Source organism: Cucurbita pepo, chromosome 13, assembly GCF_057944985.1.
Source record: "Cucurbita pepo subsp. pepo isolate OVF chromosome 13, ASM5794498v1, whole genome shotgun sequence".
In the NCBI taxonomy this organism is placed as follows: Eukaryota; Viridiplantae; Streptophyta; class Magnoliopsida; order Cucurbitales; family Cucurbitaceae; genus Cucurbita; species Cucurbita pepo.
The window spans coordinates 14,688,412-14,711,998 of NC_141810.1; the positions used below are offsets into that span (position 1 = coordinate 14,688,412).

At 35.9% G+C, this 23,587-nt stretch overlaps 6 protein-coding genes and 1 long non-coding RNA gene across 8 annotated transcripts; 4 read left to right on the forward strand and 3 right to left on the reverse strand.

Moving 5' to 3' along the window:
- The first annotated feature begins 33 nt into the window (after positions 1–33).
- Positions 34–3,432, forward strand: LOC111809453 (MYB-like transcription factor EOBII). Its single transcript, XM_087116674.1, has 4 exons — positions 34–172; positions 347–1,970; positions 2,070–2,199; positions 2,988–3,432. Exons 2-4 carry the CDS (start codon positions 1,829–1,831, stop codon positions 3,346–3,348), a joined length of 633 nt encoding a protein of 210 aa, XP_086972800.1. The 5' UTR covers positions 34–172; positions 347–1,828; the 3' UTR covers positions 3,349–3,432.
- A 3,401-nt stretch (positions 3,433–6,833) lies between these two features.
- On the forward strand, positions 6,834–10,314 carry LOC111809016 (monodehydroascorbate reductase 4, peroxisomal). The gene is made up of 7 exons (XM_023695321.2): positions 6,834–7,068; positions 7,631–7,682; positions 8,068–8,148; positions 8,451–8,569; positions 8,828–9,047; positions 9,152–9,270; positions 9,407–10,314. Exons 1-7 carry the CDS (start codon positions 6,949–6,951, stop codon positions 10,139–10,141), a joined length of 1,446 nt encoding a protein of 481 aa, XP_023551089.2. The 5' UTR covers positions 6,834–6,948; the 3' UTR covers positions 10,142–10,314.
- Positions 10,315–10,813: 499 nt separating this feature from the next.
- Positions 10,814–11,667, forward strand: LOC111809019 (large ribosomal subunit protein bL12c). The gene has a single exon (XM_023695327.2). The coding sequence runs from the start codon at positions 10,915–10,917 to the stop codon at positions 11,464–11,466; it is 552 nt and encodes a 183-aa protein (XP_023551095.1). The 5' UTR covers positions 10,814–10,914; the 3' UTR covers positions 11,467–11,667.
- On the reverse strand, positions 11,562–15,003 carry LOC111809018 (universal stress protein A-like protein). Of its 2 annotated transcripts, none has more exons than XM_087116745.1 (6): positions 14,883–15,003; positions 14,240–14,524; positions 12,988–13,109; positions 12,203–12,321; positions 11,870–12,048; positions 11,562–11,621 (listed from the first exon to the last, which is right to left on the reverse strand). In XM_087116745.1, the coding sequence occupies exons 2-5, from the start codon at positions 14,415–14,417 to the stop codon at positions 11,940–11,942; spliced, it is 528 nt and encodes a 175-aa protein (XP_086972871.1). In that variant the 5' UTR covers positions 14,418–14,524; positions 14,883–15,003; the 3' UTR covers positions 11,562–11,621; positions 11,870–11,939. The 2 variants fall into 2 exon arrangements, with proteins under 2 accessions (XP_086972871.1, XP_086972872.1); XM_087116746.1 differs by having other exon boundaries at positions 14,826–14,932.
- Positions 15,004–15,263: 260 nt separating this feature from the next.
- LOC147789768 (uncharacterized) lies at positions 15,264–16,848 on the reverse strand. Its single transcript, XR_015411470.1, has 3 exons — positions 16,648–16,848; positions 16,381–16,477; positions 15,264–15,307 (listed from the first exon to the last, which is right to left on the reverse strand). It is a non-coding gene; the product is annotated as an uncharacterized LOC147789768 (long non-coding RNA).
- A 401-nt stretch (positions 16,849–17,249) lies between these two features.
- On the reverse strand, positions 17,250–19,466 carry LOC111809017 (cinnamoyl-CoA reductase-like SNL6). Its single transcript, XM_023695323.2, has 5 exons — positions 19,112–19,466; positions 18,813–18,976; positions 18,151–18,358; positions 17,576–17,729; positions 17,250–17,476 (listed from the first exon to the last, which is right to left on the reverse strand). Exons 1-5 carry the CDS (start codon positions 19,362–19,364, stop codon positions 17,395–17,397), a joined length of 861 nt encoding a protein of 286 aa, XP_023551091.2. The 5' UTR covers positions 19,365–19,466; the 3' UTR covers positions 17,250–17,394.
- Positions 19,467–20,569: 1,103 nt separating this feature from the next.
- Positions 20,570–23,554, forward strand: LOC111809020 (uncharacterized). Its single transcript, XM_023695328.2, has 7 exons — positions 20,570–20,756; positions 21,421–21,468; positions 21,599–21,645; positions 21,908–21,974; positions 22,041–22,084; positions 23,074–23,131; positions 23,208–23,554. Exons 1-7 carry the CDS (start codon positions 20,694–20,696, stop codon positions 23,256–23,258), a joined length of 378 nt encoding a protein of 125 aa, XP_023551096.1. The 5' UTR covers positions 20,570–20,693; the 3' UTR covers positions 23,259–23,554.
- Positions 23,555–23,587: the final 33 nt, after the last annotated feature.

Consider the following 23,587-nt stretch of genomic DNA (forward strand, 5'->3'; position numbering starts at 1 on the left):
TGTTGCCTCTGAGATCTCCATTGTCTCTCTACTTGGGTATGAAGTTCAGTGGCAGAACCTCGTCTATGCCTATCTGGCTCATTAATTTTCCTCTGCGGCACAAAATTTCGTGAAAGGCTAGCTGGCGGATGCTGGCCCACCGATCCAGATCAGATCCCTCTTCCTAAAATTGGTGAAGTATTAAAATCTAGTGAAAAAGGTTATCGTAATGGGGTTGCTTTCACTTTTTCTTGAAGGAATATAGTGGGGAAATTTCAAGGATTTCTTAAAATTTGAATTGTCCCAATTTGATGTAAATGCCAATGGTCTCTTACCTTTTAACTTTAACAACGTCACTTTCTTTTAGGGTCATGAAAGGATGGCCACCACCCACAATGGATATAGAAAGTTGAACCCATGAACCTTGAGACATTTACAAACCAGTTCACAGGTTTCCTTTGCTTATGAATAGTATTTCCTCCGTTTAACTTCAGCCATACATGCCTGAGGAGACTGCTTCACGAATTAGTAGTTTTTCTTTCTAACTTGTTAGAATATCGTCCTACTTTTTAGTGCATGGATAATGGTATTATTCATCCTCGATCGGTTTTATGCTTCCATGTTTCTGAATGATCCAGGTTCGAGCCATCAACATTATGATTATATATGCAACTGTTTATCAGGTAGCACTTCGGAGACATTTGGCGGGCTGTGTCTTTGCAACTCCCTGCCAAGTAATTACAAAATTCTGACCTAGCAAAATGGGCCTCTTGAAATGACTTTTCAAGTGCTTAAAAAAGTGTTCTTTTGAATGCAATTTTTTTATTTTAAAAAAGACATATTTTTAAGCATTTGAAAAGTCATTCCAAGCGGTTTATATATATATGTAGCATATGTAGCATATTATATTTCAATGTTTAATTTGACATAATCTTTTGCGTATAGGTTTTTTGGGTTCTTAAGAAGTGGTAGGTTGTTTGAACTTTGGAGTTGAGTTTGAAAGGGTTTTCTCTTGTGTTATATATATATATTTGAAGGATAAAGATAAAGTGAAGTAAAGCTGGTCAAAGCATGTCTGTTAGCCTACACTTTTTTAGGAATGACTTGATTTTTAGATTAATTATAGTTTTTCTTTAAATGTTTTGTCGAAAAACATTTTTAGGAACTTCTAAGCGACCCCTAGATTACCACCTCTTCCCTACACTGTTGAAATTTAGCACCAATTCTTCAGTATTCATTCTTGGTAACAAATGAACACAAAAATCATTTGTGTTTTTCAAATGATGTACTTGAATTTTTTTTTAAAGAAAAAACATTTGTTTCCATCACATAATATCAATGTATTCAATACCATGCATTAACACCACAACTATCCCTTCTTATCATTCATAGAGAAGCAACATGATAAACAAGTGTTGAAAACAGTTGCTGTAAACTATTATTTAAAACCCTAGTGACCTAAGCCAACTAATTTGATTGGGTATATTTCTGTATATATAAGCATCAAAAAGTCATATTTGTCCTTCAAACTCTCTTCCCCTTTATACTCACCCTAAAATTGCCTTCCCCATCATTTGACCAATTGATGTATGCCATGCATAGAATGGAAAACAGCATCTTATTTTGTAGTGCACATACATATCCATACACACACTTCACTTTAAGAGTTGAGAGTTAGGTAAAATATTAAAAGCCTTTTGAAATTACATGAAAAATGAACAGTTCTCTTCCTATGGGTTGGGTTGCCCTGTCTATATATAACCCACTTCATTCATCTCCACATCTTATTAGTAGCTTCCTATACCTCTCTCATTAAGAAAACCAGAAGAAAGTAGTGAGAGACTAGAGAATGGGTACAGAGAGATTAAGCTCTTCTCAGGATGATGATGAAGTGAGAAAGGGGCCATGGACAATGGAAGAGGACTTGATTCTGATCAATTACATTGCCAACCATGGTGAAGGAGTGTGGAATTCACTGGCCAAAGCTGCAGGTAAATTCTCTGTTTCTTTCGACTTTTCCTTTCTTGGCACAGAAATCTTGGCTTCTTATGCTGCTGAGATAATGAAACTTTGCTGTTATAACTTTGTAGGACTCAAACGTACTGGGAAGAGTTGTCGCCTCCGGTGGCTGAACTATCTCCGGCCTGATGTTCGGAGAGGCAATATAACTCCTGAAGAACAGCTATTGATCATGGACTTGCATTCTAAATGGGGTAACAGGTCAGGTTTCTTGATCATTTTAGCCAAGTTAATAAGGGTTATTGACTGTATACTTGTAACAAGTTTGTGAGTTTAGGAGGAGGATGAGTATCTTCATTAGTTTTGAAAAATAAGTCATTTGTGAGAACAAACTAAAGAAAATTAGGAGAAAGTATTGATTAATGACTAGCTACCTGAATTTTCGACGGCTTCTGTTCTGAGAAACAAAGAGAAGTTTTTAAAAACAGCTCCTAATCCACATTCATCTCATGGACATAAATGCTTTTATCAACATACAAATACAAGTTTTTAGGAATGTTTGACATGGAAGCAATATCTTCTCTGTACAAGATACCGTTTAGGACAGCTTTATTGCACGTTTTAAAAACCTGCTGAATTAAGAATGAAGTGATGAAAACTTTCCATTTTTAGCTGAACCCTCGACGTAGATGTAGATAGCATCTCCTAGAAAGGAAAAAACACAAGGGGTTCTTTTCGGTTTTGGTTTGATGGAGAACCCCACTCAGTCCAATCGTCTTTTTTTTTTTTTTTTTTTTATATGGTTTATCTGAAGAACACACGTACTGAAATATATACACGAGTAGAATATGGGAAATAGTGGGAAACTGGATCAAAAACTTCGTGCAAAGTTCAAGAAAATATCATCAATGCATTCATAATACTGTAATTGATTGCGGATTTGAGTAAAGCTAAATGTGAAAGACACGAGAACACTCTCCATGGGTGAAGGGTTCAATTTTCACCTTCACAATTGTAATTCTTTGTTCAAAAACTGAAAAACATTGCAGGTGGTCAAAAATTGCAAGGCAACTCCCCGGAAGAACGGATAACGAGATAAAGAACTATTGGAGGACAAGGATTCAAAAGCGTATCAAGCAGCAGGGGGATGCTGAAAGAGTTCATGAACAGATGATGTCAATAGGTAGCTGTTCGGAGACGAACGACGACCATGCCATCAGCCCATGCAGCCAAGTTTCGAGCTTTAATAATGTTGTGGAGCCAATGGAAATCAGCCATGACTATTTCCCACCATATGAAGGAGATACAGACGCTATGGCCTTTCAGCAGACGACTTGGCCTCGTGGGGATGGGGCGAATGACGACTACTGGAGCATGGAGGATCTTTGGTCCATGCAATTACTTGATTGAAATGCTTGCAGGGAGGAACAGCAAGTGCTGGGTTTAAATTATGTATAGTTGAACCATAAATAAAAATTTCCTTTTATAATATTATTACCTGATCTCTTTATTTTAAATACTTTTTTGAACAATCTCTTCTCAATTTACACGTGCCTCTACACGAAATCATGATTATCAATGTCAGAATTTTTCGTCAAACGCTCTAAAAAACATGATAGATCGATATTTTTTCCTCTCGTGACAGTGTCAATACATCCTCATTATTTAGAAGTCACCAAAATGAGTTATTTCAACAAACAAACGATAAACGGTACTTTCCTTCGAGACAAAGAGGCTCGGGCGACAACACTCGGGTTGATTAGTCGTTTTCGAGAATGCTTATATGCAAGAAAGTAGGTGAGATATTGCAATGGCATCTTCTGAGGAATTTGGTCACATGCTTCTATTTTATAGAAGTTTGACAGCTCTCTCTCTTGTAAACGTGATAGAAGTACTACTCTATATGTGTGGCTTATTATATCTACACAGTTTGTGGGTAATGCTTTGAATTTTGTAGCTTCTGCTTTTAAATTACCCTAATCTCATCTGTAGCTTTCTTTCCTCTTTTAGGAGTAATTTCGAAATTATTCTCTCAAAATATGGCAAAATTTTAAAATAACAACTCTATTGTCTGAACAATATACTAAAGAATGCTGCATTTATTTTTTAAATTAGGGACCATAACATAAACTTTAAAAAAAAAAAAATCAACTCCCTTGCTTAAATGACTTTAATCACATTTAATTACTGATAAATACACTCAGTACTAATTAATTTTAATTAAGTGTTGAGATTGTGAAGTCTAGAAAGGAGCAAATTAAATGGTTTAATTTCTGTAAAGTTTCACTGTTTTCCAATGAAAGAAATATGTGGCCAATGTTACCTAAAACAAAAATGTTCTGGTGCAGCTGTTCCTATGGTATTACAGTACACCCCCTTCAATCCATCCAACCAAATTTTGTGGCCAATAAAACTTCCCAAATTTAAACATATATATTTAATAATAAATAAAGCATTTTGGATTTTTTTTAGTTTAATCTAAACAAGACCAAGACAACCGAACCTGCCCTTAGACATGGTTCCAAACCTATCTATCAGTACCTTGTCTTTCGATAGGGTTCTAAATCTGTCTGCACTTCCCCAGATATTTAAAAGAAGGTCAGACTAACAAGTGAGAAACATCGACCTTAATAAAGAGGGGACTAGTGTGGATTCAAACGTTCAACCTTTCGTTATTTATTTATTTAGATTTTTTTGAACACATAATTAAATTTTTTTCTTAAAATATATTTTTTTTTTAATTTTAGAGCAAGCATTTAATTCAACCCTTTTTTGGGCAATAACATTACAAAGGTGTGGTGAATTTCAATTGGATGTACAAATATTTATTAGTATTTTTAATATATTGATATAGGTTTCCACTATTCTTGTGCTGCCACGTGTCAATTGGCTCTAATATTTCTGGAATTGATTCTATAAAAAATATTAGTTTGTGATCTATTCTTTAATTATATATATATATATATATTTTCGGGAAAAATTCTTTAAAGACAACAAAAATAATAAAGAGTGGACCTATATTTAATTTATCTTAATTGCATGGCGCCTCTTTTCTTTAATTTAATTATATATATTATTTAATTTTGGTTATAAAGTTGTTGACTTTGGTTGCTTAAAATTTAATGCAATTTAATCCTTGATTTTGTGTATTACTATTTTAGTCCACTATTTATTATTAAAAATTTGTTTAATTTATTATTAAATTTTTTATTATTTTTCTTATTTTGGACTTTTATATATATATAATATATATATATATATATTAATTTAGGTGTACAAGCTGTAAATAACCTTATTTAAATTTTAAAACTTGTCTCCGCTCAAATTATATTAAATTTTTTGGGTTAAAAATTCAAAACGCTAGAAAATTTGAGTTATACCTAAAATGGTAAAAAAATTATAAATAGTTCAATCAAATAAAATAAGTGGTCGTAAATTTATTGTTAAGTACACTTAAGAAATTTATTTATTCTAGTTTATAAGCTTGTTACTTTCGTATCGACGGCATAAATTTGCACATGTGATAAATAAATATGAGGTTATTAAATCATCACGTTTTATTTAACAAGATATTTACAAAAAAAAAAAAAAATTGATATTTATTTAGCGCACGAGATAAACATTAAAAAGAATGACATATACAAAAACACAAGTACTGAATTATTATTATTATTATGATATATTCCCATCCTGAAATGTCACTTCTTTACTAAAAAGTCCTCAAAATTAAAAGTAGGAAAGCCAACAAGATAAGGACTAAAAAGTAAATATGTGAAGGGCCTCATTTGAATTATCAAAACCCTAGGGATTGGCAAGCAAATTATAAAAATGTGAGGGTAGCTTTCTTAAAAAAATTAAAATTACTTCACATTCAAAAAGGGTAAACAAAGGACAAAATGTAGAAGCCACTTTTTGCATTTTGTCCCCAACGCCCATATCTCTTTGCAAATAAGACCTTCTCCCTTGTTATATATAAGCACATGTTATTTGAGGCACAAATGAATTGTAAATAAGAATCATGAAATACATGATATGCACGTGGAACATTTGGACAATTTCAGCACATGTTGTGGTCGCCCATGTATGTATATGTGTGTGTGTATATATATATATATGTATGTATGTATCATCCATGCATGCATGGTGTTGTGTTTTACTAGATTTTGATGTTTGCATATGTAACCTTATCAATTGAATCCTTTATAGTTCTAAATGGCCCAATCTTCCTTTGGGCTGGGCCTTGGATTCAAAATCATTAGGCTTAGGCCCAATTTACACGGATCGAGTTTCTCGCTAAGAATTTTTGTGTCATGTTCGTATATAATTTTCGTCTCGTCTCGGCCCCTGTGTTAGTTAATGGAGAAAGATTTCTTCCCGCTCCCTCTTTCATTCCTTGTTTAAACGAGAATTTTTCCATATTAGTTAGGACAATTCCTGTAAGTTAAATAGACATCTCTAACTATAACTTAACTTGCCGATTTGTTGACGGGTATAATTCATTAAATTAATTATTTTTAAAAAATTATATTTTGTATGAACCATAATATTTCACAGAATTTTCGCAATTCACTTTGCAAAAAAACAAAAAAAAGAAAAAGGAAAGAAAATGTAGTATGTGGCAGTGATAGAACGGAGGACAATATGGTAAATTTGTCATTTCTTTAACTGCCACGTGTCGCCGATATAGGATAGCTGGAAATTGATTTGTCTTTTGTACGCTGAAATAATATTTAAGAGAATGTTAAATGACGATTTTAGCCTCCATAATACTAATTAAAAATTTCAAATGTATTATTATTAATTTTTTATTTTTTTTTTCATACAAAACATTGATAAAATTGAAATAAAATCCGAATTTAAAGAAAATGAAATTAAGTCCACACAAGAAAATATTATATAATTTTATCTTCTTCTTTATCTCTTGGAATGGTTCGGAAGGAGGTCTTCATGCTCAGAATCGACTGCACCACCGGAGACCAATAGCGAGAGAGAGAGATAGAGAGGAGGAAGATGGGGAGGGCGTTTGTGTATGTGATTCTTGGTGGAGGCGTTGCTGCTGGTTATGCCGCCCTTGAATTCTCCAACAGAGGAGTCTCTCATGGCGAACTCTGCATAATCTCCGAGGAATCGGTGAGCAAATCCTTTCTATCTCCCCAATTCCTTACCTAACTTCACTTCCTCTTCTTCTTCATATTCTTCTTTGCAATGATTATCACATTTCATCGCCACGCACTTACATGATTCAACTTTTAGTTCAAAATAGGATTCCACTTTTCACAAGCAAATTCCCTGATTCAGGCATTCTTTTCGGAATCTCTGATTTCTTAAGTCTCGTCGTTATTATACCTGTTTTGTATGTATCTATTTGTCATCAACTGGAAATGGATTTTCGAGGCATATTGAATGGCACTCCTACTTCTGCCGGTGTTCTCTTCTTTATAAATAGAAAATTTCTCCCTATGATTTGAATATCATTAATTACCATATATGACACAGAATTTCTCTGCTGAACTGCTCATTCCCTGTTGTCGTGGAGCTTCTCAGTTGGATTAAACACGTAAACTAGAAGATAAATTGGTGTTTATAATAAAATCAGTACTATTTTGTTATTTTATTTCATTTGCTATTCATGTGCGAAGTGGGAATTATCTTTGATTTTTCATGATACCAAGTTTCTTTGAATCTCTGATAGGTAGCACCTTATGAGAGACCTGCTTTAAGTAAAGGGTATTTACTTCCAGAAGGTAGGACTTTTTACTTTGCCGCATCAATGGCTATTTATGTATATAATAGATTGGGAAAGGAAATAGAACAACTAACAGAAGCCATAGTGAGCATAGCTTATCTGTAGCTGACATGTACTCCTTTCTTTGAAGTCAGAAGTTTAAATCCTCGTATCTTCAATTGTTGTACTAAAAAAATCATTTTACGATAACCAACGCTTTAACGATACATTTCTTCAAGAATTATCGAAAACCAGGCGTTTCCTTGAGCATGGGATGGTTGCTCTTATCATTTAGCAGGATGCTAACTTTTGTATGCCATCTTGCTTAGCATCCGACAGAAACTTTTGCCATTGTTTTTTTTTTAGGACACATATGTAATGTCAAATTCTATGCTAATGTGCAGCTCCAGCACGCCTTCCAGCATTCCACACATGTGTCGGTGCCAATGAGGAACGGTTAACTCCAAAATGGTACAAAGAACATGGCAAGTAATTCGTATCTGCCTTGTTTGGTCTGCAATTCTAACGTGTAGATGTAGGAAGCTCATGGACCATTTGATCATGCTAATCATTTTCTACTTATGCTCGCCTCTAGTTGAGTCATTTCATATCAATTTATACCTTTGTATACTCAAATGCACACAGCCAGAAATCAGGAGCATGCGATAATTTGATCATCTGATATCATTTCTGCTTTTTCATATACAAATTTGTATATCTCATGAGTCATGATTCAGGCAGGTATAAGTTGTGAAGCCTAGTAACCATGATTCTGTCTTCTCTTCAGGAATTGAATTAGTTCTTGGGACCCGAGTAATATCAGCTGATGTTAGGCGTAGGACCTTGTTAACAGCAGCTGGAGAGACTATCAGTTACAAGATTCTCATCGTCGCAACAGGTGCTCGGGTATAGAAGCAATCTTTTAAAGAAAGCACAATTTTCATATATTTTCGCTTTGTTTAGCTAACATCTGGGTATAAATGGTCCAAACTTGTTGCATATTGTGAGACAGATTTCACTGATCTAATAGATCTTGAAGTTTCTTGGTAGTCTAGAATTGTAGTCCTTGGCTTCAAAATGTACAAGTAGCCACTGTGTAAATGACTTCGAGTTCTCGCGATGGGTTGAGTATTTTTCTTTTTTTTTTCGTTCTTTCGGGTGTAGGCTTTGAAGCTAGAAGAATTTGGAGTGAATGGATCAGATGCAGAAAATGTATGTTATCTACGAGACCTAACCGATGCGAATAGGCTTGTTGATGTGATGCGTTCTTGTTCGGGGGGTAATGCTGTTGTGATCGGTGGTGGCTACATAGGAATGGAGTGTGCTGCATCTCTAGTGATTAATAAAATTAATGTAACAATGGTTTTCCCTGAAGCACAGTGCAGTAAGTAACCTAGCTATTCTGCTTTCTTTTATTGCTTATTAAGTCATTAACCATCCTTGGTGCATGCACAATTGGTAAACTTGAGGAACTTTTCATCTTTATAGTGCCTCGTCTATTTACCCCCAAGATTGCAAGCTTTTATGAAGATTATTACAAATCTAAAGGAGTGGAGTTTGTCAAAGGAACTGCCTTGTCATCTTTTGATATGGACGCTGACGGAAAGGTACTGCAGACTCAACTTTAGTGATTGGGTGAAAAAATATGAATTTGATGAGAGAAAGAGGAACTGATTCCTTGTTTGTTTCATGAAGTTTTTACTTAAAATTCCTTGTAGACACTGATTAACTAACCATTTTCAGGTTGTTGCTGTCAACCTAAGAGATGGAAAACGGCTCCTTGTAGACATGGTTGTTGTTGGAATAGGAATCCGACCAAACACGAGCCTGTTTGAAGGCCAGCTGACCTTGGAAAAGGGTGGAATCAAGGTAAACGAAAAGATGCAATCGAGTAATAGCTCGGTCTATGCAGTTGGAGATGTAGCAGCATTTCCAGTCAAGCTTTTCGGTGAGACCCGGAGACTCGAGCATGTTGATTCTGCCAGAAAATGTGCTAGACATGCTGTTGCTGCCATTATGGAGCCAGAAAAATCTGGAGACTTTGATTATGTACCGTTTTTCTACTCGAGAATATTCGCACTCTCATGGCAGTTTTACGGGGACAATGTTGGGGAGGTCGTACATTTCGGGGATTTCTCAGGGAACACGTTCGGGGCTTATTGGGTAAACAAAGGTCACCTAGTTGGATCTTTTCTTGAAGGTGGAACAAAAGAAGAGTATGCAGCTATAGCCATGGTCACCGGTCTGAAACCTGCTATTGAGGATTTGGCTGAGTTGGAAAGCCGAGGACTGAGCTATGCCATGGCAGTTAGTCGCAAACCACCACCTCCATCACAAATCACCAATGTTGGTGATTCTGGTCCTTCCCTTGTTCTAGAAAAACCAGTGTATCCATGGCATGCGACCGCTGGGGTTATCCTTGCTGGATCGATTGCTGCATTTGCATATTGGTATGGGAGGAGACGTCGCCGATGGTGAGAAGAGTCGAGTCGTGTACCGGGTTTAGCAAAGCATCAAGCATGGGAGGTTTGATGATGTACCAATTATGTACTTGGTATCATTCATAACGGTGGGAAATATTGAATGCTATCAAACATATATTCAATTACAAAAAAGCTATATATAAAAAATAAAAAAAAAAGTCCATAATTTATAGTTTACTTTACTGCTGAGACACTTCGCATTTTAGTTAGGTCATTATCGTCGTAGTTGGTTAGTTCTAATATTTTTAAAATGTTAATCAATCTAATCATAGTTCAGAAAATATATCGAATAAATACAATTTTTTATATATAAAAAAAAATCAATATTGTCATGCTTACACGAACTACTAACGCTCGAGTTGGGAACTACTAATGCTCGAGTTGGTTTAAAATGAAATCGAGTTGGTTTAAAATGAAATCGAGGAAAAACAGATTTCATACTATTATTTTGAATGAAAATATGGAAAGAAAGTGTTATAGTTAAGAATTATCTGCATGGAAGTAATACAATTATTAAATAAAATTGAAATAGAATAAGAGCTTACCTTTTCCTTATCTCCCTATTTTGCCCTCCACTGAGACCGAGTAGCTGAGTCTCTCTGGGGAGTAATAAGTGAAAAATATGAGGGGTAGTGAAGGAAGATAAAAATACCAAACACCTTGTAAGGTCTATATCCAAGTCTTCCAACAACAATTCCTTATCCTATCATATCATCTTCTTCGTTCGTTCGTTCTGTCTTTCCTTTCTATTTTCACCAGAAGAAGAAAATGGCTTCCACACTCTCCACTCTCACCCTCCGTACACCATCTCTCCTTTCTCATTCCCATTCCTCTTTCTCCACCCTCTCCTCCAAACCCACCACCCTCCCATTCCCATCCCACCGCGCCACCCGCCTCCGCCCCATCGCCGCCGTGTCAGCCCCTGAGAAAATAGAGAAACTCGGCTCCGACATCTCCAACCTCACCCTTGAAGAGGCCCGGATTCTGGTCGACTTCCTCCAAGACAAGCTTGGGGTCTCCGCCGCTGCCTTCGCCCCTGCTGCTGTTGTGGCAGCACCTGGCGGCGTCGCAGGTGGTGACGCAGCAGCCGAGGCAGTGGAGGAGAAGACGGAATTCGATGTGGTCATTGAGGAAGTGCCTAGCAATGCCAGAATTGCAGTGATTAAGTCAGTGAGGGCACTGACAAACTTGGCTTTGAAGGAAGCTAAAGAACTCATCGAAGGTCTGCCCAAGAAATTCAAAGAAGGGGTTTCGAAAGACGAGGCTGAGGATGCCAAGAAACAGCTCGAAGAAGCTGGAGCTAAAATCACCATTGTTTAATGGCGGCAGGGAAAAAGGAGTTAAATTTGTTTTAGAGAAACTCACTCAGTCTTGCGGATTTTCCATTTTTCTTGATATGAACTGTGAAGCCATGCTTATTTTCTGCTTCTATTCACCAAATTGTTGCCCTTGTTCTTCTTCTTCCTTCATTGGATCTGTAAAATTACATAAACTTGTATTTCAACGTCTATTTCTGTGAAATTCCATACAAAATTCCTGTTTTCTAGAGAGAAAGAGAATGGTTTTAACTATATATCTCACATGGAAAGGATGTTACCAAATCCCAAATGAGTCATCAATCAAATGAACAAAATAATGGCTGTATGCTTGAACAAATCACAACACAAATGCAAATCAGTGGCGAATTTGCAACCTTTACACACTAAATGCACAAGACGCTCACCAAAAGTTTCTTATTTATAAACATGATGAAGGGGAAATCAAAGAGGCCGTGAGTTTTACTGGCTGAAAACTCAGTCATCGATGGGATCTTCGGGCGTCTCGTCCTCCCTGCGTTTGATTGTAATGACAGGGCACTCGGCATGTTTTGCACAGAACTCACTTACAGTGCCCACAAAAACCCTACAGACATACACGAGGAATTTTCAGGCAGTTAGGTTTCCAATTCCGTAAAGGGTCAATGGTAAGCACAGACTCCGGACGGCTCTAAGACCGGAGCTTGGAAGAAATGATCAAATGTGGTTTGTACTTTAGAATCAGTAAAACTAGAGCATACTTCTTGAACGGGCCAAGCCCCCTGCTTCCCAGAACTAGAAAATCAGGTTGCACGCGTTTCGCCTCTAGGCAAATTACTTCAGTTGGATCGCCTTTCTTAAGCCAAGATTCGCAAGTAACCTACAAAATTGCCACACGATGATTGTAACACAAATGAACACGACCAACTTGCAATAGAACCATGTAAGTAGAACAAAGAATGACAATTGTGTTTAATATCCGAAAAGAAGAAGAAGAAGAAAAAAAAAAGATTTATCCAAAATTGCCTTCTTTTTGTGTGTTTAAACCGACACGGTAATATAATAGATCAAACCCACTACTAGCAGATTGTCCATTTTGGTCCTTTATGTAACGTCGTTGGCTTCACGGTTTTAAGACACATCTACTAGGGAGAACTTTCCACACCTTTATAAAGAATGCTTCATTCTCCTCTCCAACCGACGTGGATCTCACAATCCATCCCCTTCGAGGCCTAGCTTCCTCGCTGGCACACTACTTGGTGCCTAGCTCTAATACCATTTGTAACAGTTCAAACCCACCACTAGTAGATATTGTCTGCTTTGGCCCTTTACGTATCGCCGTCAGCCTTACGGTTTTAAGACGCATCTACTAGGGAGAGGTTTACACACCCTTATAAAAATGTTTCGTTCCCCTCTCCAACCGATGTGGGATCTCACATTTGGTTTATGTGGAATATGAACATCAAGTAAAGCTGGCTGCATAATTTGCATTTATATTGACAGATCACTCCATCATGAAAAATCGTATAAACATGGATTACATTACCCCAAGTTCATGACATCTTGTGACAAAGAATTCCAGTAGTTGAAGCCCTCTTGAATTGTACCTAGGGTTCTGGTCTTTAAAATCATCAGAGGACGCAGAGATACTATCTGAGCCATCAAAACCTACAAGAAATCAAATGAGCAGAGTACTGTTTTGGTTAGCAGTTATTTTCTAGCATATGATACATGGAATCAGCATCATTTTGTAATATCCCACACATCAGTTCTCAATGTAATTATGTAAGATAAAGAATGGACGCATCGGAGAGATTGGAGGAGTCGTGCAGAAGGCCAAACTATTCAAGGTGTTCCAATGAGTGTAGCATTATACTGATACTGCAAAAAAAAAAAAAAAAAAATGATCCACTTCCTCAAGTGATAGTATAGTACCTACCAACGGAACCAATAACCATTATGTTGTGAAATGGGAGATAGTCTTCCTCAAAAATGGCCAACGAATCTAAATATTCCATGAAGAGGGTAAAAGTAATATAACAAGACACACTTAATTATCATGTATTCTACAAGCTCTTTTAGGAGTGCTTCAACCTAAAAAACACTTAATTCTCAAGAGTCATCCTAAATTGAATGTTATGTTAGATAATCAGACACCACACTTATGCTAATTTGATGCATGGGCTTGCTTGAGCTTTGCATTTGGTTTGTGAATGTTTTGATCATATTTGGATGTTTTGAAGTTAACAAGTTCCTTGACGATTGGAGATGAAATAGCATTAGTCTTTCTCCAAAGATGTTAATGGAAAAGATGGTTGAATCAATTACCAGGAAAAAAATGAATATCACCTAAATATTGCACGCATCTGTATCGGACAGGAAAAATACATCAAGAGGAGGACAGAGTAAGCTCGTTTCTTATTTATAGATTCGAAACTTCAACAAATTTTAAAACAGAGAATCCATTGTGTACAAGAAAATCATATAAACCAATCATCGGTGCGATCACTGGATATCTTATCAACTAATTTACAAAATTTTCAGATCAGCCGAGACGACAGGGCGGTAGCAGAAATAACACCTTCTTAAAAAGAAACACTCCCCTTCTCTGCTCCCAATCAACCAAAAAATGATCAAATTAAAGGTCGAAGTTCATCCAACGAAGCTCAAGATTCCGCAAAACAGGAAACAACCAACAGAATAGCATCGCATTTCACATAATCGATCAGCATTAGGAAAAGAAGGCATAAAGAAAAGAATAAGAGAGTAAAGAAATCGAAAGGAGACGGAGAACGAACCGTCTTCGTCAGGAACTTGGACATGGAGGAAGAGCAAGTGGAAACCAGAGGTGTTGGAGCGGACGATCTTCTGGAGAGTCCATTCGAAGGCCCTTCTACAGCTTATGGATGCATGCGGATAGCCATTGATGGTTGACTGGTTCACAGCAAGCATTATTCGAGTCGGTTGATCCTCCATCGTTGTCTCTGTAGTCGATTCTTCGCAAGAAGCTCTTTCCTCATACGATCTCTATCTCTCGAGTCTCGATGCTCAATGGTCGCCTGGATTCCGCTCTTATTTCTTGTCTACAAAAAAAAGAAAATAATATATATATTTTAACAATTTTATTATTTTATTTAAAATTTCCTAACCATTTAGTTGCTACACCAAAAAAAAATTCAAAATTTAATAGAATTTAATCAATTAATTATGGGATTAAATGTGTTTATAAACTACAAAACTTAATTCATTAACAACATATATGAACATTTAATTTTGATGAGATTTTTTATAATAAGGTTTAGATTATTATAAATTTATAGCATATTTAGTGAATTTAAAGGCTACATTAGTGCAAAATTAATAATAATTTAGATAATTTGTAACCTTTTACAAATTTGTATTCCCGGTGAAGGGAACTGTTCCAAACCCCAACTGACCCACCTGATGCAACTGCACCCTAATTCTCTCTGCTTCAAACCTCGCACTCAAATTCCCCATCCCTGCTTCTTCCTCTCCGAACCACGGCGGCAGCCCCTCCCTCCTCACTCGCCGCACCCCCACCACTCTCCGCCGCCACACCACCGCCCAATCAATTTCCTCTTCTGCCTGCTCTGCTGCAGACACCGCCGCCCGATTATCCACGGAAGTTTGACGAGAGCCAGAGCCAAGAAGCTGACAACCGAGCATGGGCATAAGCAGATGGCGACGCAGTCCGCAACCAAGCCGGTGGTGCACGACTGGCATTGCTTGCCGGAGCAGTCTATTAGATCGGCGCCGTCGTCCACCGCGAATCTCTGCCGCCGTGTGGGTTGAGATGAGTTTTTTTCCATGTTTGAATTCTCTTGTTCTGATTTCTTGATCAGAATCTGCAAGAAATTTAGATGAACTAGTTTTTTTTTTCTAAAGTGAGGTAAGACGAATACGACTCTCCACAATAATATGATATTATCTCCTTTGAACATTAGTTCTCATGACAATTTGCTTGATATTGTCTACTTTCATCTTCCATTATAAACCCAGGATCATTTCCTAAATTAGCCGACGTGGGACCTTCATCATCCAACACCTCCGTTCGAACAAACTCTTCGCCATGATATGATATTGTCCATTTTGAGTCTAAGATCTCATGACTTTGCTTTAGGCTTCCCAAAAGAGTTCATACCAACTAAGAGAATATTATTTGATTATAAACCTACGATCATTCCCTAGCCGAGATCGGACTTTCATCATCCAACAAAAAGTGATTTTAATTAAATAGGATTTTTACTTAAAAAAAACACTTTTATTTCATTATTTTGGGAAGTAAAATAAATGGGTAAAAAATAGAAACAAAAATAGGTTAAAAAAAAGGACCAAATAATATAATTAGTTTTAAATGGATAAGATAACACATGGGATGGTGGGCCAAACTTCATGACTGGGATAGCCCACCCAAATTACTCCTATTTTATTTCTTTATTTTTCATTAAAATAATATTACCCTTTTTATTTATTTATTTATTTTAGTTAAGAATAGTTAACTATAACTCTATAATAATTGGTATATTCTGTGTGAGAAAATTAAGAAAATGAATTATTTAAAAAAAAAAAACGTTAAAGAAAAAATTAATTGGATGGCCAGTATTTCCTATGTTGGAAAAAGAAAACGCTCCCATGTTCAACCACACAAATTATTATTCTTTTTTTATTTTTTAAATGAGTTTAATTTTCAAGAAACTGAAGAAATATATGTATATATATATATAGAAAGATTTTAATTGGATATAGTCAGCATTTCTATATTTGAGAAGAAAACACTCCAAATGAAATAATAATAATATATGATTTGAATTGCATTTGAAATTCAATATCAAACATTAAAACTAATTTGAAGATGAAAACAGAGGCATCTGAGAAAAGACGCGAAACCCTAAATAAACAAGGCGATCGGAAAACTGACCGGAAAGGAGAGGAGCGTCGGAGATTTCTTGGTGGTTGCCGGAAAAGCGAGGTCGTTGTGGAAGAGTTTCTGAGTTCGGGATCGATCTTCTTGTATTCTGTGCGATATATGAAAAGACAAACAAACAAAAAAAGATTTAATTATCGTAATCGGAAGTGATGTTGGATTCAGCATACAAATGTGTGCGAAGCATTCATGGATTTTGAAGAGAGAGAAACGGAAGAGAGAGAAGAAGAAGAAGAAGAAGAAGAAATATTCACAGAGTACCGATGGCAGTGACAGCCAATATTGGGAACTGCTGCTGTCTTCCAAAACCTGCCTTTTCACTTTTCTCCTATTTAAATACCAATATAATATAATATATATATTATTTTATTTTATTCTATTTTATTTTATGCACTGATTTTTAGGAGAATCTAAAATTACAGCTTCTGAATTATTGGTTATTGACAATTAACTGTAATTAGACCCACAAAGTATTTATTTTCAATAATTTTCCAAACCAAACCTATTTTAATTTTAAAGTTACTATAATTAATTAAATATTAGACGACCATAGCTTTTGATTATTTTAAGTTTTTTTAACGAATTTAAAAATTGAATAAATGATTAATATATATTTTTTCTTTTTTTACAAAGACAAGTTGTAGGAGTAATAAAAGAATTGCGCCCTCACTCTCTTCGATATGTATAAACAATATGTATAAACAAAGTAATAAAAAATGGACTATTTATATCAATAAATGCCACTCCTATAATTTTACCCTGGAATTCCTCCTTCAAGAAGATATGTATTCATTCAAGCAGCTACGTTGAAGGTTGCTTCTAAACATTAGATCAGACAGCTTCTTGTTCGACAGTTGAAACGAAACCGGAGAGTTGATTGTAGGAGTGGTTTGGACTATACTCCCAACTGGGACTCCGATCTCTGCTGCCAACATCGTTGCTTCATTCGCTGTTGAAATCACACGGTCGAAACATATGTATCTGCTGGAAGAATTTTCCTTCATTCCTTCATACACACAGACGTGTGCTTTGGCTAATTTGGTCACGTCCACCGTTGCCAGTAGACCATTTGTGTACATCTCTCGAGCTCCTGGATTGACATTAATGGAGGTCTTGAGTTTTTTTTTAATATGTATGCATATAGATGTTGAAGTTTTAGATTCTTTTTCGATGGCTTTTGAAGTCTTACCTTTGAGATAAGCTATCGTTGGAGTTGAACTTCTGCGGTGGAAGTTGGGGCCAGTTATGAGCGCAGAACAGATAGTGGCTAGTTTTAGCCCACTTTCTTGTGCTATTTTCCATGCCACTTTCTCTGATTTCAGTTTCCCCAATGCAAACCATAGCTGCATAATAATCAAACTTCTTTGTTAGAAATCATGTTCTCAAGGAAGAGGAAGAAGAAATCGTGTTCTCAAGGAAGAAGAATCAGAAATCATGTTCTCAAGGAAGAAGATGAAGAAATCATGCTCTCAAGGAAGAAGAGGAAGAAATCGTGTTCTCAAGGAAGAAGAATAAATCATGTTCTTAAGGAAGGAAGAAGAATAAATCATGTTCTTAAGGAAGGAAGAAGAATAAATCATGTTCTTAAGGAAGGAAGAAGAATAAATCATGTTCTTAAGGAAGGAAGAAGAAGAAATCATGTTCTTAAGGACGAAGAAGAAGAAATCATGTTCTCAAGGAAGAGGAAGAAATCATGTTCTTAAGGAAGGAAGAAGAAGAAATCATGTTGTTAATGATGAAGCGAGGAGAAAGAAATGGACTGACCTTTTTGTCTTGGCAAAGCTGTAAGCTGCTCCCAGCAGGCATGGTCGACAATTCGTGAGGATCCAATGCTTTCACTTTCACCAGCTTGGTCCCGCCAGATGCAAGCAAGAAGAGAAGATGTAAGAACACAATTTCGTACGGTCTCTGTTCTTGCGCACGCCTCCATTACATTCTCAGTCGTCCTCACTTCCACTTCGCTCATTACTTTCTGTACCAATGTCCAATCCCCAAAACATCTTTAGAATACACTTCAAAAGCATCGAAACCTTGATATTTTCAAAAGTTCTTAGATCTATTGCATTAGACAAAATTCAAAACATGAACAATTACAAAAGCAGGACTAAACTTATGATTTCATATTCTTCTGAGTTCTTAGTTCAATTAGCGGTGGCGATGCCAGTTCAACTATATCATATGAATGCTTCAGAATTTCCAGAAATTTTTAGAAGGTTCAACCAATGAAATCAGTATTAATTAAGGAGAAAATGACGTGATAGAGATCTGAACATGGAAGCGATGGTTGAGAACGAAAGCAATCGAGGCTCTAAAGCAAATGAAAAGAAATCAAAACTATCCTATATGATGCGATGAAGACAGGGATGTGAGAGTTCATTTAATGGCAGAAACTTTCTTTCCAAGAAAAGTAAAGAACAAGCCCTCACCGTGTAACCAGAAACACCAGAAGGATCAATGGAGGAAGAGGTGTGAAAAACGCCACGGCAGCCATTGAAGGCTTCCACTAAGCTATTTACATCTGTAAGATCCGCTACAACTACCGTCACGTTATGGCGGCCACTCGTCGTCTCTTCCAATTTGTTCACATCCTCTGCCATTTAGGGATTCCATTAGTCTCAAAATAACAACTCAACATTCCACTTCGATTTGAATCATTAGCAAATGAAATTGATCAACTCAAGTTCAAAATGAAGAATCAAAGAACTTCAATTAAGTAATTACACACCAGGATTATCAACAATGACACGAACAAAGTATCCGTGAAGTGATAGCTCGTTAACGATGGCGGAACCGAGAAACGAAACGCCGCTAGTTACACACACGACCTTCTCATCTGCATCGTCGATCGGCTTCGGTTTTAGGCTTTTAAATTCTTTGCCGTCTTTCCTCCTCTGAACACCGGCGCAGGCGACGAGCATGCGGCGGCACCGCTCCAACTCCGATACGAAAGTCTCTTCGGAACGAACTACAACACCCATTCCGCCGAATACACTGAAAATCTAGAGAGAGAGAGAGAGAGAGAGAAATTGGGAGGTAGAAAAATTGTTCGTGGTGGACAGCTGCGTGGATTTTCACTTACTTATAACAAAACTAACAGAGGCCACCGGAGGAGACAAAATATATATATATAAAAATTTGGTTCGTTGAGGTTCAATTTAGACTGCGGAATAATAATAATAAAGATTTCAAAGTAGTTGGAATTATTGCGCGTCGGGCCAACCCAATATATATGTATATATCTAAATTAATAAACATACTCTTATATTTTGTTACAAAAATATTCTTAAAATTAAATTTTTAAAAAAAGTATAATAATGCTTCCAACCACGTGAAAGTTATCTATTTATAATCAAACAAATTACAAATATATGGAAAGAATAATAAATGAAAAGATATTTATAGCAATAAAGAAAAATATCTAAATATTTAACTTACAATAAAATATTAAATATGATATATATGGTAAACTATAATTTAGTATGCCTCCCCAATTATCTTAACAAAATATATAATATATATTTTTGAGTTTTTAAAAGTAATACTTATGATTGGTTTAAAAAAAAACATAAATAACATGTTTAAACTTTTTAAAAAAATATATAAAAAATACCTTTTACTTTTTTAGTACCACCTTTTAAAATTATTTATAAACCTTCAAGAGTAATATTAAAAAGTTTAAAGATAATCTATGAAGTGTCGATAGATTTTGAATGGCATAATTCAAGTTATTTAGGTAATTAGATCATATAAATACTCCTCTCTCTTATATTTATAATTGGTTTTTTTAATTAAAAAAAAGATTTATTCAACGACATATTTATAAAATTACAAAGAATAAATTATTAAGAATAAATACGTAGATCCAATGTTATATAAAAAATGAAGTATAAAGTTTATTTTGACCATACATTTATTTTTAAATGTGTAGAAACGGTCCAACCGCGTGTAACTAAAATTTTGTTAATTACTAAGTCTTACTCGTTTTATAGTATGATTCATATGGTTTAGTAGGTCGATAATTGTTTTATTAAATGTAGCTACGTATCATTTAATTAATCAAATATATAATTTATTTTTTATTTAAATTTTTAAATTGAAAATGTTTTAAAGAGAGAAAATAAAAAAATGGTTTGACATACTAAAAACAATAAAAATAAAGAAATAAATTGTAAGGGCACTGTTTAAAGAACTAGAAGAACAGAGAAAAACAAATGGTGGGTGGATTGACTTCGAAGTTCAAGAGTTGGTGAGCAAAGAAACTTGATTGACTTGACCCTAGTCACAACACTTTCACTCTTCCTTCCCGCATGGAAAGCTCGGGTGGTACTCGCTTTCCGGTTTCCCACAAGCAGGCCTCATTGGAAATCAAGGTATGGATTACTTGCTCTGGATAAAATTAATCCATCCTACACAGTCCTTGAACGAATTCGGGATTAGGGTGTTGTGATTTTCCCTGTAGCAGCGTTGTTTTCAAGGGTTGATTTTAATTTAAAGGATTCGCGTTTGCACATAACCTGTTTGCTTAAATGCCGCAGCTAGTTTTATTAGCTTTAATAGACTGGTGATTCGTCTGCGAGTTGCTGATGGGGAAGCTTGAATTTGGATGATACGGAAACAAATTTAAAGTGGGGTTAAGTGATTTGAGGTTTTAAATGGTGAATTTGTTCTCATTTTTTGTGAATTCGAGTTAGGGATATGCAGGATGTTTACCGAAATTAAATTGCTTCTTCCTGTTTGTATTAATCATTTGAATATAATGCTTGATTCACATCCTCCTTGCGGCTTATTGTTTTTCATTGATTCACATCCTCCTTGCGGCTTATTGTTTTTCATTGATTCACATCCTCCTTGCGGCTTGATTTTGATGAACCAATACATCTCTTGCAAGATTCTACGCCTGTCATTGTATTCCTATTGTTTGAACATCTGTGGATTTCATTGCCTATGTTCTAGTTCAAAGTCAGGGCACTTTACTATTCATCATTGGTTAGCTCAGGGAGTAAGTAATCTCATTCATATGTCTTCTGCTTTCAGGGAATCAAAACGGATATAGTCGTCTGTCGCCACGATGATCATTTTCTTGTCAGTAGGAGTTCGGTTTTATATTATTACAAGTGCATATGTTTTTGTTGGAGGAGGATGGGGAAATGGGGATTTTGGTATCTATTAGTGTGTGTTATTTACATCTCTGATGTTTGAAACTGATTTGAAGGTTATTGCAACTCAAATTGGAGCAATGGGGACTATGCTGCAAGCGAGGTGAGCAATTACTGGTCATTTCTGCAAAATTTAGCGATTCTATACCCTCAAATACACATATTTGTAATCAAACTTCCATCAATTAAGATCACAACCATTACACTTCGTAGACTTTCTTTTGGAGGAGTAACGCTTCATAGCTTTCAGCTTAAATATTGCTGAAAAAAATTTAACTTCCCAAGTTATTGGAACTAATGATTTATGCTTATTATGTTATGCTATATTAGAAGCTTCTTATACATCTATATGTTACAATCCGCAGGAAGGAGGAGGGGATGGCAATTCATTCAACCTTCTCAGTGTCTACCGTTTTTGGCAAAAGAGATGAGGTAAGTCAGCTACGTTACAGTAGTTTGTTAGTGAATAATGCTGCGATTGATACATGGAATTTTCAGCCGATGCTGGTTGCATGTGCACGTCAGTTGATCGAACAAATCAGGTAAACCTTCCAATTCAACATCATCGAACTTTAAGGTTTGAACACTTCTACTCCTTTTGAAGATCTGACTTCTGGGCATGTGTGTATGTGCTCTTTGGAAATCTGCGGATAATGTATACAATAACCGAAACGTGCTATATTTCTATTAAGTAGATAATCTGTCTTAATGTTTGGGATCTTGACTTGTCAGACTCTGATTTATGGAAATGCTACATTCCTTATTTGGTGTCTTTTAGCTTTGCTGGGTGTTCTACTAGAGACGCTTCTTAAAGCTTCTTTAACATGGCTTAAGGCTTAATGAGAGATCCAACTATAGAGCTTAAAACTTGTCATATTATAAGGAATGCTTTCTTTGTTCGCTTCTCCAACTGATGTGAGATCTCACAATAGCCGAAAGAAGACAACATCTGCTAGCGGTAGGCTTGGACTATTACAAATGGTATCGGAGCTAGACACCAAGCGGAGTGCCAGCGAGGACGCTAGGACCCTAAGGGGGGTAGATTGTGAGATCCTACATTGGTTGGAGAGAGGAACGAAACATTCCTTATAAAAGTGTGGAAACCTCTCCTAACCTTAAGAGGAAGCTTCAAAGTGAAAGCTTAAAGAGGACAATATCTGCTAGCGGAGGGCTTGGCTGTTACAAGAAGAGAGGATGACTTTCATCTCCTTCAACCCATTGTTTATTTCTGAAGCCTCAATATATACAGTCCAAAGTTAAGGTCCTTAACTTTTTGGAGTGGGATCTCTGACTAACTAGATGGGTAGACTTTGTGGTGATGCTTGGCAATTCCACTTTCTCTGGGAGGGAGAACTTTATGGCAATGCAAGGGCTTTTCACTACTACTTTAGACATTTACTTGAAGTAGACCCACTTGTAGAATTCTTAGAATACATTTATTGATGTGCATATTGAAGCATAGAACTTTTTACGCCCCATCAAGATAGCCACATTCAAATAACATGCTGAAATTATTCTTTTGTTTATGCAGTTTATCAGGTTCATACAAGCCATTATTAATCTCTCTTGGCCTAAAAGACCATTCTGTGGTAATTACTCAAATATGTTATTTTTTCCAGACTTAGTAAATTGAATAAGTTTAATTGGATTCTTCCTGTTTTGCAGGAGACAATGAGAGGCATTGTTACTGCCGTGTCTGAGAATAAACTTTGGTAATATTTGACTTTTGCTGCTTAAACCCTCGTTTTGTTCACATTCAGTAAGATACATATTTGTATTCCTACTTCTGTGACCTTTTTTGGTGGGGTTTTGACGATTTATTGGCAAATGATCTCTTGTCTGATCAATAAGATAGTAGACGAGAATGAGATTTCAAAAGTAGATTGTGAATTAGCTCTATTTTTTTTAGTTAACGATGTATCAGTAAAGCTTCAAACATCTAACTTTAAGAATAGATGTAATATCTTATCCTGTTTGTTGGAGAATGAAACGTGGTTCACGGCATTCAAACATCTATTCTTGACGATGTATCAGTGAAGATTCAA